A 16332-nucleotide genomic window follows, 5' to 3' on the forward strand; every position below is an offset into this window, starting at 1 on the left:
GGGTATGTCTTTCCGAGGTCAGAAATTGCTATTGTTTCTGCCTGGGTGTTATGCTGTGGAAATGGGGAAGGTGGAAGAACCTGTCCCTTGTGGGTGAGCAGGAAAGCATGGAAAATGCAATTTCTCTGACTCCTCCAGGAATCTCGTGTGTGAAGGAAGAAGCTTCCTTAAGCATCTTTTAACTAGACAGCATCAAAAATAAGAGTGGCAGAGATGTTTTGAGAAAGCATCTTAGAAGTAGTTGGGTAGGTATTAGCTGCATAGGATGGGGCTAAAAATGGTCATGTTCCCTGTCTACAATGTCTCATTGCAACATCCTATTGCAACAGCTGCCTGAGTCCATTAGCAAATATTATTAGTTTGCTTGGTCACCACTTTCAGAGCCTACAAGCAGTTACTGTCACATTAATGTAACCCAAAGAACTGTGGGCTGAAGCATCAGATCTCCTCAGCTCTCCTTTCAGCATACAGTAGTGCCATGATTTTTTCAAGAAACATCCTGTAGTTCTGTAGAAATCCTGATCATTTTATTTCACACCTACCTGGAGACTGACTTCTCTGATAAAATAGCCCAAAAAAAGAGGAATTTTTTCAAAAATCTGTTGAAATTTGAGGTTCAGGCATACGGACAGTAGAATCACTTTAATGTTATTACACAAATAATAGCAGTTTTCTCACTTCTGTAATGTTAATGTGTTACCAAGACATTAACAACAATGTGTCCTGGTCTCTATAAACCAATTGAGATCCTTGGTTTAATTGCAAAATACAGGACAAGTTCTGCTATAGCCTAGGTGAGGCAGACAGCAATGAGAATTGCATGCATTTACTTGAAAGAATAATTTGAAACTGTCTCTGAATTGGTCTGTGAATAAGTCCCAACAGTTACTCTAGTTAAAAATGTTTATGAATAAATAGCATTTTAGTTAAAGTATATGCATAAGCCATTTTTATTAAATAATGCCGAACACTTAATGAATTGGTGGTAGGCTGCAGTTTGGAAGCTCTTAATGCACCTTCTGTTCCTGACTCAGGCCTAGAATTCAATAAATGGTTTTTTTATGTCCAACCCAGTATTCTGAGCTGCAGTGATTTTACAGCCCAGGATATTTGCTCTTCTGAGGTTACAGACCACCCATGGCTTGTTTTTTCTTCTCATTTAAAAGCTGAAAATGTAAGTAATTAAACAAATATTTCTGCTGTGTCAACTACATGACAGCATTGTTCACAAGGTAGATGCGTGGATTTTATCCTATCCACAGCCTTTTCACACCAAAAATGAGCAGCAGGAGGGGGGAACCGGAGCCCAATTTGCCTGTAAAGTTATCTCAGTGAAAGAATGAACTACACAGATCAATTAGATCAGCGAGATGCTACTACCTATTAGAAAGGGCAAGTCTGTTTTATTTAACATTTTCAGCCCTCTGAAATGAGAAGTGGTTCATATAAGAGCAACTGTTCGAGCTCCAACAGTTAACTACAAAAGCTACGTGGGAGGTAGCTGTGCTCATAAAGTTTATCATCTCATCCATAATATCCATGCCAGACTCTTCCCCATGTGTATTCCTTACGTCAGCCTTTTAATTAGGATTGTACAGCAGCTAAGATAAGGGTTGGGAGAAGTGAGTAGTTCAGTCATGTCACTGGGAGAGACACTGAAAATGTAATGTATTCAGCAGTGTATGTCCCGCTTGTCTTTTTTCAGGCACAGGCAGGCAAGATTAATGACAGGCAGGCTTTTGTGTCTATTCTGACTACACCAGGATGGAAGAGAGTTTTGGGGAGATTTTTTTTTTTCCCCGAAAAAACCCTGCCAGGGAATAATTTGTTCAAATGAATAGGTCTATTCAGCTGCTGGAGTGCTTTGCTAATTGTGTTTGAAAGAATAAAAGCAAACCACAAGCTGCTTTCAGCAGCCGGAAAAAACGGGTTCACATGCCAGCTTATTAACAAGATGAATTCTATTAGTAAAACATATTTAGGATTTTCACGACCAGCCCTTCACCTCTTGGAATTAATGAGAGTTTTTTTAATTTCTGTAAGAGCAGTGTTGAACTCTGGACTGCTACATTTGGTGAATACAGCAGACACTTTTTGCTGAAGTTAATGCTTTCTCAGTGATATGAAAGACTAGTGTCTTCCATGTTGGGGTCTCAGGCAAAACTACAGTGTAATAGTATGTTATTTGCCGTTAACAGATGTCATAAAAGATAGTAAAAGAAATAAATTATTCTTCTCTCTTCCAATGGATTTCTGTTTAGTTTTTCTAGCCTGTCTAAGCATATTTTTGAAGCTGTCTTAAACCATGGAAGAGATAGTATAAAACTGTAAGTATATCTGAAAATAGTAACATCTGAACTCTTTGGGAATGTAAAAGTTTAGAGTTGATCTTCATATATATATGTTGTATATTTTCCATAGCCCCATGTTTTTACTTGGGTTTCACAGATATTCACATTCTACTTTACTAAACAGACACTCAGACATTTATGGGCAAGGCACTCTCCCTTTGAAGTGCTTGCTAGAAATACACCTTATTTTCCACTAATAAAGTGTGAAAAATATGTCTTCCAACAAAGTTCATGACCTCTTTTAGTTTTTAATGTCTCTCCATTCCATTTGCGTTGCTAATGATCCAAAAGCTAATTTGTCCCGTTGAGGTCTTGTTATCATGTAAATTCGTAGGATTTTTGATACTGGCATTAAACGGTCCTCAGCTTTGGCTCCGAGATGTTTGCATGAAGGCAAGGAAAGATTACGTATCTCGTTTTGCACAAAATGACACTTAAAAAATGAAAGGCCTTTGCTAACTAAATTTCTGGCAGCTAATACCTTCTCCTACAAGCCTTGTCCCCTGAGTAGCTTATGAAAATAACACTCAGTTGAAAGTTTCCTTTTTAACTGGAAAATACCCTCAGCTCAACAAGGCATGAAGCAGGAGGTTTGGGTGAGCCTGTCTCACATCAGGATGCTGTTGCAGCCAGCAGCAGCGTCCCGGGCAGGCAGATGGAAGTTGTTTTCTCATGGGAGTATTGTGCTTGCCAGATGGTGGATGGGATGCTCCAGCCTCAGCACTGTGGGTGCTGCCAAGGGCTCACCTGTGCTGGTAGCCTCATGCTGCAGTAACACAGACTGAGTTAGTAGTTCATTGTGTTTCCCGAAAAGTGGATTCGTGCCCGACAGTAAACTGATCATGCCACGCTCAGGAGAGATACTGTATTTATTCAGGCCTGGGTGCTCAGTGGACTTTTCCACTGGTCAAGCACACCAACATCAGGTTTTCATGCTCCTTTTGTACACAAAAATGAGAGATTAGTACTTTTCCATAACACGCCTGGTAGGTACTGATTGGTTAGTGATTAACATACAATTATAATATGGCTTACCTAATGCTTCTAGTACTATGCATGCTCAGGGGAAGGGTCTTAACCTGGACGGGGGTCTTTTTGACCTGTGGTTGTGTTCTTTAGTATTATGATGAAGGTAGTTCACTTTCAGGACACTCAAAAGTTAGTTTCATTGTCAAGTTAAGTAAGCAAATAGTCACTTTGCCAAGTTGTCAAATAACTCATTCTCAAGACAATCCCAGACATTGTCTTTATGGTCCAGGACGTTCTACCTATTTTCTAGGGTTTGGAGACCAAAGCTTGTTCTCTTGCTTGACCTCACAATTGTTCCCATATGATAACTATAGCTACTAGCAAAATCATTAACCGTGGCTACTAGCAAATGTGACATATATCAATTGTTTGAAATCTGGCTGAGCCGAGCAGTTTAGTCAGAGAGTTTGATTAGGAGGGTGGCAGGTGCTGGGTGGGAGGAGACACATTTTATTTTCTTTAGGGGCATAAAGGAAGGACAGTTCTTCAAGGCCAGAAATGCCTTTTCCTTGTTTGAGAGCTCCAGAGCAGAAGAGGTGTTGCCTCCACAGGGGAAGATCCCACACACTGAGGTGGTTCAGAGAAGTTTCCTGTACTCATTTGAGCTATTGAAATGATGAAAGCAATCCTGAATGACAGCAATGCAAGGTCTAACTTTATGACATTCAGGTGACAAGTCTTCCTGAAAGAAAGTGTAGGTGGCAATCAGTAACACCTCAAGCCTGTGATCTCTTGCTGTGTCGGCACATGCATTTCTTATGGCTGAGTGCTGGGAGGTTAAGCAACCTGAATGTAGTTCAAACTCACTCTCCAGAGGGACAAACCTTTTAACAGGAGGGCACACTGACCCTGTGGGTGAGTCAAATCTCCCAGATGTATGAGCGTTGGCAGAGCGAAGGCAGGCAGCAGGGCTCGAACGTGCTCCACTTGGGCAGTGAGAGAAGATCAGTGTACTGCACTGCCAGCTCTGATTTTTTTCAGTGGATATTTAGCAGTTCCTCTGATGCAGAGGGGTTAATGTAGTCAGCCTGTGAGGATGGGCTGAGTGAATAAAGGCAACGGTGTTCTTGTGCACACAAGGAGCCATAGGAACCCACAGGAGGATACTCCCAACTTTCCTTCTCTCTTTAGTAGATATTTTTTCATTAGGAAAGGAAGCCTGAGACTAAAATCAAAAGGTTTAGTCCACTCTGAGAAGAACTAATCTATCAAGGCGGATTGAAAAGACAAGGACTGTCTATGTCCCAGAGCAAATGAGTAAGAGGGGCATGAGAAAGGGGCATGGGACAATGGGAGGAGGGTAGGTGAGGAGCTCTGGGCACCCTTCGATTGGCGACTGGGAACAAGGCAGCATTCAGTAGGCAGGAGGACATTTACATTTGATGGGACACACGTTTGTACAATGCTTACAGTTAGCCTGCCAGACTGCAGACTCAAAATACCTTAGAAAGCAAAATCAAGCAGAATCTCAGGGATCAGTCAGTCAATAAGGAATCAAGAAGCTAGAGTGAGGGTTTAGCCTTTTGGAGGGGCTGTAAATCCTCAAATTTTGAGGTGTTAACTACCATGCTGCTGCTTGAGAGTGGGAGGACACATTCCAGGTGATTAGCTGCCTGCTGGCAGGCACATATAAATATTGTTGGAGATAGATGCTGTACCTCTCCTTTCCTGTCCTAGTGGGATCCTCACAGGTATGCCAGTGAAGGCATGGTTAATAAACCAGCTATCATCAGATATCCAGTAACTGAAAGAAAATAACAAAAACAAGTTATTAATTTTTAAATTATTTGGAATAGAAGCATGATTAATAGCAGCCTGAGGGCTGGCATTAGTTCCATGCCATTAAGGTTTTCAAGTTCACACTCCCATTTACCCTGGAAGGATCATTTGTCATAGCCTCAGGTGGGCTCTTCTGGCAAATGACATCGTTCCAGCCCAGAGGTACCCCAGGTGTTGGCAGGTCATCCCTCTCCCCCAGCACCCAGGTTTCAGCTCCAGGGTGCATGCACCCCAGGATGCCCTGCAGACAGGGCAGGGGAAGGGTGGAGCTCAGATTCCCTGAAAGCAGGGATTTGATCCTGAATTTCTCTCATGCTAGCACAGCAGTCATAGCCCCGGGGCTTTTAGATGAAAGGGGTAGGGGATTTGAAAGGACTGACTCCCTCTGTAAAGACTTGACTGCATCTCCATGTAGTGGGGAGTTCCTTACCTGCCTGTGTGAGAGTAACTGGGTCACATCCATCCCTCATTCTCTACATCCTCTGCTGGCAAGGGTGAGGCGGGGTGCTGTTGCTTATGAATCCAGGTTTTATGTGCCTAATTTTTGCCTGGTACTGAATAAGGAGATTAGATGACTAATCCCAGCTCTGAGCATACTTTTGAACGAAGCACTACTTTTGGCTATACCTAAATCATCCATGTTTATCCAGCCCTTAAGACTGCTTCTAAAGCAAAAGCTCCTCTGGGTAGCCTTTGCTAGCCTGCTGCAAAGCAGAAATATGATGGTCCTTTCATCAGGTGGCTTTTTACCCTATCAAAGATTTCATCAGCCCACCCTCATACTATTTATTCACCAGCTGGTGTAGCACAGGTAAATTCAGTTTGAACATGCGAGTTTTGTCTTGAGTTTTGCATGAGATCTGATGTAATCTTGAGAATTTTTAGTATAGAAACAAACATTTCTGTGATTTTTGTGATTTAGTGATAATGTTAGAAAACAATTGCATATTGTACAAGGATAAACATTTAACAAAAAATGTCCTTCCTGTTTGTCCTAGCTCTGCATTTATTTAAACCAGTTAGCTTATTTTAGCAAGTAGAACTGATTTTTTCAGATGAGTGACTCTGTAATCCCGAAAACTGAAATATGTTCCTGCTTGAAAAACAAACTTGCTCACTGACATTTAAAACTTAATATCTGATGAAAGGACTGAGATTTTTTTTTGATTATGAGGTGTTTATCTGCAATTAAAATGTCCCAACGGCTGCATAGTGCTAACTTAAAATGTAAGTCTTCATTACAACTGTACAACAGGTTATTATCACACTACCAATGGGGTCCTTAGAAAAATCTATTTAAAACAAGCATGTTTTAGTTTCTGTGTGTGTTCAGCTGCAAAGAGTAACTTATTTAATATTTCTTGTGTTTCACCACTGTGACTAGAAGTATGATTTCTGAACATAGTTTTGTAACTCATCACATGAATGACCACATAGTTTGTTAGAACGCAGGAAATCCTAAAAAAGTAGAATGGTTAACTTCAAATGACAGCAATACCTTTTATAGTTAAGATCCCTTCAGTATTCAAGCAATGATAATACAGTGCTGAGTGCTAGAGATCCTTTGCATTGGTCATTTATCTGGAGTTAGAGTGTATTATGAACAAGTGGAGGTGGATTTCACCTTAACCTCAGGAGCACATTAATGCATTCTTTGAGTCTGTCCTTTTCCTTGATAGGTGGCCTGGAGCCCTTTAGAGCTAAATTATGTAGGTGAATAGTATGCGTGTAAAGTAAAAAAATAAAGGAAAAATTCCCGTAAATTATTATTCTGTAGGTAGTTCATTTCCAGTACAAAACAGTGCTGCTCCTTAGCTACATTGGTTGCACTCCTTTGAGATGAATATTAAAAGGTAATACAGGAACCAAAACCCCAGAAGGGAGATGGCTGGTACTAACTTGGAGAAGGAATTAGTGAGCACGTTGGATAGAGCCAGGAATAAATCCCACACAGGTTTGCAGGGAGAAAATCTGGTCCCAGAAGTGCTCCCCATTCCTGGAGCAGAGCAGTTTTCAGCTCATCCCCTCCTGCTTTGGCTGTGCCATTGGAGGGCTGGGGGCTGGGGGCCGTCTGAGACTCAGTGATGTCAGGCCGTGGGTTTGGTCCGAAGTTCATACAAATCAGCAACAGTACCCTTGATGTGAGCTGACTGTGGGTAAGGCTCTAAATCTGCTGAAGTAGCGATTCTCGTGTTTGTGTTTAATGGAAGGAACGAGTTTTGGCTGTATCTTGAAAGTTTTCTGCCTGGCCTGTTGGCAGCAGGCACTAGGGTTTTAAAGCTGTTTTCTAGATAACCATAGGAGAGTGTTGCAAGCAATAAACAAACAAAGAATGAGCAGCTCTCGCAGGCAGTGGGGTGGAAGGGTTCCTCCATGCTCTTGCATCTTGGTTGTTGCTGTGCCCTGTCGCATTTTAGCTGGAGTTTCACAGCACAGCTCCCCTGCAGCCTGGGACTGAATAGGTTTCTGTTTCAATTCACCCTTGAGACAAAAGAGCAACTTGTGGCTGCCCCAGCCAGATGACAGTGAGTAAATCTACCAGTCTTTCAAGAATAGGGTATTAAGAAAAACAAGGAAAAGAGCATGAAGAATGAGGATGAGATAGAAGAGAGAAGGAGCTGGTTTGTGGTTAGTTTTCTTTCCCTAGGAAGAAAATAACCTTTACTGACAAAATCCCTTAACTCCCTGAAATTGGCAGCCTTTTTAAAGTAAATCCCACATCTTGGTTGTTAATTTACTTTTATTTTCTTTTTGCTAATTTCTTTTATTTCAGCAGACGTTTTTATGGAACAGAGGGCTGGCTTCTTGTCTACAAGAATGGTAAAATGGATGGGAGTTCGTCACTGGCAGTATTTCAGTCCTGCTGGAGTAAGCATCCTCTTGTCTAGGTGGAGCAAGGGTAGCAGTGGTTTGGCATGCCTTGGGTGCAGATCAGCTTATGCACCATCTGGTGAGATGCATGGCTGAACAGTGCAGACAGGCAAAGGCATGGTCTCACCCTGAAGGGAAAGTGCTTAGCTGCAGCAGAGCAACTTTGTGTCCAAATCAAACAGAAAGTGCAGTAACAGCAGGGATCTTTCTTTACATCTTGTCTCTGAAATGGTGCTTGCAGGCTGTTTCATGATGTTGGTGAGCAGGTGATGGTCTGTGACTGCTGCTTGCTCTCCAGATGTAGTCATCACCCTGGTTTTTCTACCTACACCTTCTCTGTCAACTTGCACTTCAATTACAAAGTCCTCATGCTGCGGCCACATTGCCTGGTGTGCAGTGTGCTTAGGTGGAGGCATACGTCTCCATCTAGTCTGTGCTCAGTGTTACTGCTGTACCAATAAATACAAGCAAGGGGATGGACACAAGCAGGCAGCCTCGTTGGGAAAAGCCTCCTTAAAGTTAAAGGGAAGTGATGTCTTGTGATTGTCAAGTGATGTCAAGATTCTCTCTTGCAGAGCTGAATTTTTAATCTATAATTTTAAAGCAGAGTATAAGCCTCAGTTTGCAGAATTCACATAATAAAGGCACGTGCTCCCCTATAAGAAAAGTCTCATGTGGGTTTCCACATACACACTGTCACCCTGTGAAAGACGAAATTGATGCAACAGTGTTTGAATAAATCTCTTCTAGTTATTCACAAGGTTTTATCGTTATGTGACATCTCCTTACACTGGGGAATGCTTATGCTCTTTTTCTAGGGAGACATGTGGGTTCCAGCCCCAAATAACAATTGGGACAGTTATCTGTCATTTAGAAAACCAAGTCCTGAGCTCTGGCCTCATGTATTCTTGAGTGGGTGCCAGCTTACGTATTTATGTGTTTATAGTGAGTTGATATCAGTGAATACAGTGAGAGACTGTCCTTGGCTACAGCTGTGTTGCCCAGAATTTGGCATCACGCCATATGTTCTTTTTGAGTTGTGAATTAAATATTGAGGAAATGGCCTTCTCTGGAGAAGGCATGTGTTTCTATTATTTTTCTCTTTCCCTTCCTGTTTCTTTGAACCACTAAGGTCCAACTCTGGTAGGGAAGCAGTCTGGTTCCCCAAGTGACAGGCTGTATTTTTAGTATTAGGCATCTAAACATACAGCTTTGATTAACTATTTACAGCTTTATCCTCCTTTCCATTTGGTTGGTGGGCTGGTTTCACAGTGATGTGATCTCTGTGGAAACAGGTCAGGTCATGTGTCCGTGTCTGTAGGCACCACAAGACATGCTGTTTATGCCAGCTGGCTATGGGTCAATGCTGTGACTTTGCATTTGTTACACTTGGGAGTCCTTGAAGTCCCCGATGCAGGGGAGTAGCTGTTATCCATAGGTGAGATTTAGAAACTGTGGGTTTCTGTTGCATAGGGGCATTAAGAAATCACATGAGGATCTGAGGAACTGGATGATGAGTTAATGAGAGCTGTGATAATCCTGTTACAATGGTAACACACAGGATGATATGTGGTAGTGTTATGGCAGTAGGACTAATAAATTACTGCAAAGCTGAAACTGGATACAGCATTAGTGGTTTGAAGTGCACTTCACCTATTTTCAGGTAATGCTCAGATGTAAGGATATTCTTCCCTCAGCTTCACATTCTCAGTCTGTATCTTGCTTCAATCCAGAGCATCTCACAGTTTATGCAAATTGAACGTTTAACAGAAAACCAGTTTGTAACAATTTTATCTTTAAAAACAAATTTAAAATCTAATCAGTGGTATCTGTCTATCATCTACTGTATGGAGATCATGAGCACCTTATTCTGGATTTATGCAGCTCAGAGTAAGGGCATAGCAACTCATCAAGGAATTGCTGAGGGCCCCTGTGCATACCCAGGAACATAAAGAAGTACTTGTAACAATGGCATCAGCAGTGCCAATGTCCTGAATGGGAGCATGTAACATCAGCAAATGGTATCAAAGAGAATAGTCCCTGCTCCAAATGTCAATGAAAAGTAAATTGCTGGGGCGTGAGTCAATCAACAGAAGACAACCAAATATACATGTCAAGAAGTGCATGTAAAAAAGTTAGCTGTGTCAGGATTTCTTGGAAAAGCTCATAAAGGAAGAACTGTAATTATAATTGGCTTGATGAAGAAAGATTAAAAAGAGTACTGACAGTTAAATTACAGCTGTTTAGAAAAAGGCTATTTTTGAAACACATTGAAACAGCCTGAGATAGTAGGAAAACACCTACTTAAACTATGAAATGTGTTGCTGTGCTGGAGAAGTCCATAGTCGTGAAGCAGGTGAACCAACTTGACATCAGATTGGTTTGAAGTACATCACAGCATATATATATTTGGAATATAGTTGCTGTATTTGAACTTCATTGCCGTGTATTTACTGTGTCATGCCATAGTTTTACAATGTAACACAATATTGCTAAAATTCATGAGGGTTCATTTACAGTATTCATAGTCCTGAGGTTAGATGAGCTTCATGTGTTTATAGGATCGAACTTCCATACTTGATTGCTTCAGGTTTCATCCCTGTAGACTAATCTGAAAGAGGGTAGACTTTCAATGGGCATTTGCTCACCTGAGCATCATGTCAAGTATGAAATTGGTAAGATTTTTGCAAAAAGTCGGGTATACCCTACACAATTCCCCAGGGTCCTCACTGATTTTGGCTGGGACTATAGTTTGACAACTTGAAAATCACTGCGAATGTACTGGGAAGTAGATGCAGAGACTGAGTTGGGGGAATATTAGCTGTTTGCTTGTGCAGTAAAGTGATGATGACCCTCCTCACCTAGCACTGAAGTGGTATGAATTGGTGGAATTGCTGTGATTCAGAGCTGGGTGGTTCCAGGTGGAAGACAATAAGCTTACTTAACAGTCAGTGGGCAGGATATGGAAAATTATGGGTCCTGCATAGCTGTAGCTTGGCTGTCTTCCATGTCGGTAGTATTTCGCATTGCTGTGTATGCTGTTAACACCTTGCTATATATGAATAGTGTGGTCACACTATAGCTGCTTGGGGAACTATAACTTTGAACCGTGTAAAATTTATTCATGTGATTTCCATGGTGGGTTTTTTCTTCTGGTGGAAGATGGTCAATTAAGAGTAGAAAGGTAGGAAATTAAAAGACACAAATGTATGCTTAACTCATCCAGCTATGCAGTTAGCTTACCTGGTTTTTAGTTATATGGTACCTTGAATGGGATATGGAAGTAATACAGAAGATTTGTCATCAGGGGGGGTTTCCACATATTTGTATTGCAGTCTCCAAAGATGTTCAGCAAACCTGGCAGCCTCTCTGCTGCCACTCATATTGCTGATGACACATGTTGTGGGGTGGCTCTGCTCTCCAATATGGGTCAGGGACAACAACATTTTAGTAGATCTGACACGCAAATTATGATCACAGCATTTGGAGCTCAGCTTGCACCTGTAATTAAAAAAACACAGCATAAATCAAAATGGAAAATACCATAATCAAAAACTTCTGCTTTTTATTAAGAGCTGAACTAAAAGAACTGTTAATTACCTATAAGATTTGTGGATCTTTAATAGCTTTTATAATCTGTTTAGTTTTGTCCTGAGGGCTGTCTGATGTTGAACCACACATTATTAATTACCATGGAGACTTTCAAGCAACCTGTAAAGACATCTTCACATTTACACTCATCCCTGTTTGAAACGTTCACGGAACATATACTTATTCCAACCCTTTTTAACCGTTTTCCTGCAGCAAAGGAAGGATGGGATTTTTTGGTAAGCATTATTTACTCTTACTGTCAGGTATTCTAAAATTACAGGCCAAAAAATGTAAAAATTTTTGAGGAAAATTTAGTATCAGTCTGTTTCATCATTTCTGATAGGTGACTGTGTCATCATTTGATAGGCCTGAATGTGAAACAGAATCTATGTTAAAGTAATAGAAAAAGAAGAAGAAAGAAAATCCTTTATACCCATGAGGGTACATGAGATATCATTAACAGAGTTAATGTTGTCCAGAAAGGAAGTCCTGGGACTATATGGCTTGGGACACTGTTCTAATAAGTCAGGAGTGGTATCAGATGGGACGAATTTTGCACTCTTTTTACTCAGAGAATCCATTGTAGGCAGTCACAGGCAACAGGGCTGCAAAATGAACCTGAGTGAGCTCTGGGCAGGTGGAAAATGGAGTGAAAAAAGAGCAATCCCTTCGAAATTATCTGCAGCCATTACTTCGCATTGTAATACCTCCCATCTCTGATGTTTTCTCTTTTCTAGGTTAGAGCAGTCTTATACATCATGCAACCTATTCTCTGTGTAGGATCGTGGCAAATTCTAAATGGGCAAGCATCGATGATATGTGGGAAAACCCTATGCCCTTCATGGCATCCTGTATCCCCTTTCAAGAATTGGTGCTGGAACACGTTCCTGAAATAATGTGAAAAGTAGCCAGTGTGCCCAACATAAGGTTTGGCTGGGGAGTGTAGGCATGATCTCACATGCAAACAGTGAATATTACTGTTTTAGAAGAAGATTTGACATGCCATAAATTACCATCACTTTCAGCTTCCTTGACAATGTAAGATAAAATGCTGGGGTTTGTACATCTTCTGATGTTTTTCTAATGTGATTTTTCACATGTAATGTCAGGGGTTTTGGCCAAGAGTCAAGGCAAGGGGCTGTGGCAGTAACCTGCCGAACTGCCAAGTGAATTTTGACAGGGCTTGTCTGGCAAATCTGCAGTGTCTACAGGAGGGTTTTCAGGCTGGTTGCATAGGTAGATTTCAGATTGAGCAAATCAGCTGACAAAGTGGATTTTGAAGGTTGCTGTGTTACAGAGAGGTTTTTGCCATGGACAAAGGAAGTGACAAATAGCTTTCCTTGAAACTGATGCCAGCCACAAGCTGTAAATCAGCCAGCAGGAGGTAAAGCAACTAGAGAGACTCATTTCTCTCCGGAGAGAATGAGTGTCACATCAAGAAAGGCCATGTTTGACCATCCACAGGCCACTTGGACTCTAACACTGGCACATAAAGCAGTTGTCAAGCTTTGTGGTTTCTTGGTTTGGTTTTTTTTTTCAGTTCTGAAAAATTAAAGCCCCTGCTGGCAAAGCCTGTCCTAGTGTGCAGTCTGTCCATCAGCTCTTGTTATTCCACCAAAAGCCTGACTTTCACCTCTTCTTTCATGCTTTCTCCTTAGGTCAAAACTGCAGCTGCCTTTTAGTCTTTGACTGTCAGACTGAGCTGAGCTGTTCTGCGCCTTCCGTAGCACTGTGGGTTCTTCCCCTAAACTGGTGGTGCATTTTCTTAATGAAAAATAGGTTGGAGTTACCTAAAGGTCCAATTTTAAATGTCAGAGCAATGTAAACTTTTGTATTATCGGTAAATAATTCTGAAATTCTCCTAACTGTTGGCAACTGGTTTAAGAGTGAAGGAATATCTTGCATGGAATTACATTACTAGGGGCTTGGTTAGTTCAGCTTAGCCAATCAACTGTGTAGTACTTTTTATCTATGGAGCAGTTATTTACTTAACCAGTTACATGTTTTTTTATCTTTTAACATTTTTAATGTCCAGCTAAAACTGTGAGAGTTAGAATAGCACTTTATTTACCAGCATTTAAAATTGTTTAGATGCACTGAAGTGGAAGATAAGCTAAATGTTGTTTCTGTCCAAGAGGATACTTGTAGAGGTGCGTTGTTCACTGGAAATGGCAATGAGAGACCTCATAATGTGGCATAATCATTGATTACGCGTTTACTAGTATGTCAGGAGCTTTTCCATTGTAATGAAACTGTGAGTGAATGGGAACATCTTTCTTGCAGCTGAAAAGAGAATTAATTCTGAATTATTGTGCATCAAGCCAGGGTGTATTGCACTACTGAGATGTGAGTTGCTGCTTACAGAAGAGGAATACATGGCCCAAGCCATGTGTGTCTGCTTCTGCTGATGCGTCTCCATCTGAACTCAGCTCCTAAAATAATTACTGCTTCATCACTGAAACACAGCAGGCTCCTGTGAACAAACCTGTAATGTTTCTGCATCACTCTGCTTTTAACTGTTGTTGTTACTCACAATGATGTAGACCAAAAGCTGTAGGTTGCCTACATAGACTCATGGGAGGCAGAGCTGGTTGGCAGCAGTCTCCTTTTAAATTAGGGTTAGAAAGCAACATTTCATTCATTTCATGTCACTTACTGAAAAAACTGTAAAGGACAGGAAACTGTTCTCCTGGCAGTTCCAGAGAACACATTATTATAGAGGGTAAGTAGTTTCCTCCATTGCTCATTTGCTAGTGGAAAGATGTTCAGCTGAACAAGGGCCAGAAATGAAAGTGGTAATCATTAAACAAGCAAATCCACCACTTGCGCTCTCCAAAAAAAATCATGGCAGAACATACTTCCCAATCCTGCAAGGTGCTAAGTCCTCTGTGCAGGGGAAGGAGGACATACTCGGTGCTGTGGCATGAAGAGGGTTCTCAGCACCTTACAGAACCTCATGTGGTCAGCTGAAGAATTTGTGCATCTGGGCATGGGAACTGTGATCTGCAAATTTCTCCCCTATCTGCAGAGCTATTCAGACACAACATTATAGTGTAATTTGAATGTTCAGAATAGCAGATAGTGATTAACTGTTTTTAAAAATGGGTCAAAAGTTGCCATTTTTCCCCTGGGTTTTTTTGAAACACCTCCCTCTGTGTTCCAGCCATTGAGAAAATAACCCTCCAAATTAGTCATTTTGGTTAATTTGGAGATTCTCTCTAGTTAATCAGTTCCATAGGGAAGAAAAGTTTTTCATGTGTCAATTGCCATTGGGTTTTTTCCTGTTTTGTTTTTTTTTTTTAGGTGAACATGTTTGTGGAAGGATTCCATGATGCTATTCTTCTTTATGCTCTAGCTTTACAGGAAGTCCTGAAGTTTGGTTTCAGTAAGAAAGATGGGGAAAAAATTGTTCAGCAAACACGGAACAGAACATACGAAGGTAAGAGTTAATATGTTATTCCAGCTTCCAGAGTCAAAAAAATCCAGGTCTTTGTTGTGTGCAGAGTAAGGACTCATGCCTATTCCACTCTTAAATGAGAGGAAAATAACCATATGAAACCATATATGTCTTTAAGGCTGGCTCACATATCTCACCAGTCTGACTTTTTTTTGCACCAACCCTTGAGATCTTACTCAGCTCAAAAAACTCCTAACGATTTAATGACCCTCACTGATCTTGTAAAGAAAACCAATAATTTTCTCAGGCTCCTTCTTTGTTTTTGAAAAGATTACAGCTGCTCACTTTACTCATGTGCATCTATTAGCTCTGAGATTGCCTCATTTTTTCCATTTGACTTTTTTATCTTAAAAGTCTGGGAATGGATAGAAGCAAGCAGGTGCCAGGTTTTTTTGTTTCTTGACAGGGCTCCTTTGGGCCCTGGAAGGATTTCTCCCCAGCCTCCTTTCAGGAGTTGTGCCTGTTATTTCAGAGGCAGCAGCTGAACAGCACTGTGCCTTTCTGTGCCTAATCCTGTAGGCTGCAATTCGGCAGTGGAACTGGCACTTGTATGTCACCCTTCTGATGCAAAGCAATGTGAGTGCTTTTCCCTGGTTGGGATTGTAATAAAGAAACCAAGGATTATTGGATTAATCGGTCATCTCTTAGAGTATTCCCATCCATCTCTTACAATACTCAGTCTTTTGGTGTAGGATTGGCAAGATTTCCTATGAAAATGCCTCAGAGAAGGAAACATTTCCCCTAGATAAGAAGCGCATGATTAATCTGAATGTGTAAGAAAAACCTCAGTGGCCAGGTTCTCTGCTCTAAGAAACCACTGGACATAGTGGAGGAAGGCAAGGACAGTAGCTCCAAAACTCTTCTCTGTTTTCAGATTGTGGCCTGAACACAGGTAAGTCATATGCTGTCTCCTCCCTGTGGCAGTAGTTTGTTGGACATAATTTACAAGGATGAAACTGATTTTGAAAGAGACCTTTAACTTGATGTCTTGCAAGCCAGTCCTTTTAGGAAAACCACACCCCTTTATTCTGCCTGTAAGCCCCTCTCTGAAGTTGATGCAGCACTGCAGTCCATGCATACACCCACTGGGCTCTACGGCAGGACTGAAGCTTTATAATTCACTTAAACTTTTGTGAGCCTCAATGAAGAGAACTCCAGTTTCATTAATGTCATTAATTTAACTGCTGACATCTAGATATCTAGTTGCCTGGGCACTTCATTTTACAGCCTGCTCTGAATAGGTGACCCAATAGA

General features: G+C 41.2%; 1 protein-coding gene across 1 annotated transcript in view; it reads left to right on the plus strand.

Annotated features, from left to right (window-relative positions):
• Positions 1-16332, plus strand: part of NPR3 (natriuretic peptide receptor 3) — a 48612-nt gene that overhangs the window by 14585 nt on the left and 17695 nt on the right. The window contains exon 4 of the mRNA XM_074813012.1: positions 14925-15060. Coding sequence (XP_074669113.1) covers positions 14925-15060 — 136 coding nt within the window. The remainder of the gene's footprint in view (positions 1-14924; positions 15061-16332) is intronic.

Source organism: Strix aluco, chromosome Z (assembly GCF_031877795.1).
Source record: "Strix aluco isolate bStrAlu1 chromosome Z, bStrAlu1.hap1, whole genome shotgun sequence".
NCBI classification, from domain to species: Eukaryota; Metazoa; Chordata; class Aves; order Strigiformes; family Strigidae; genus Strix; species Strix aluco.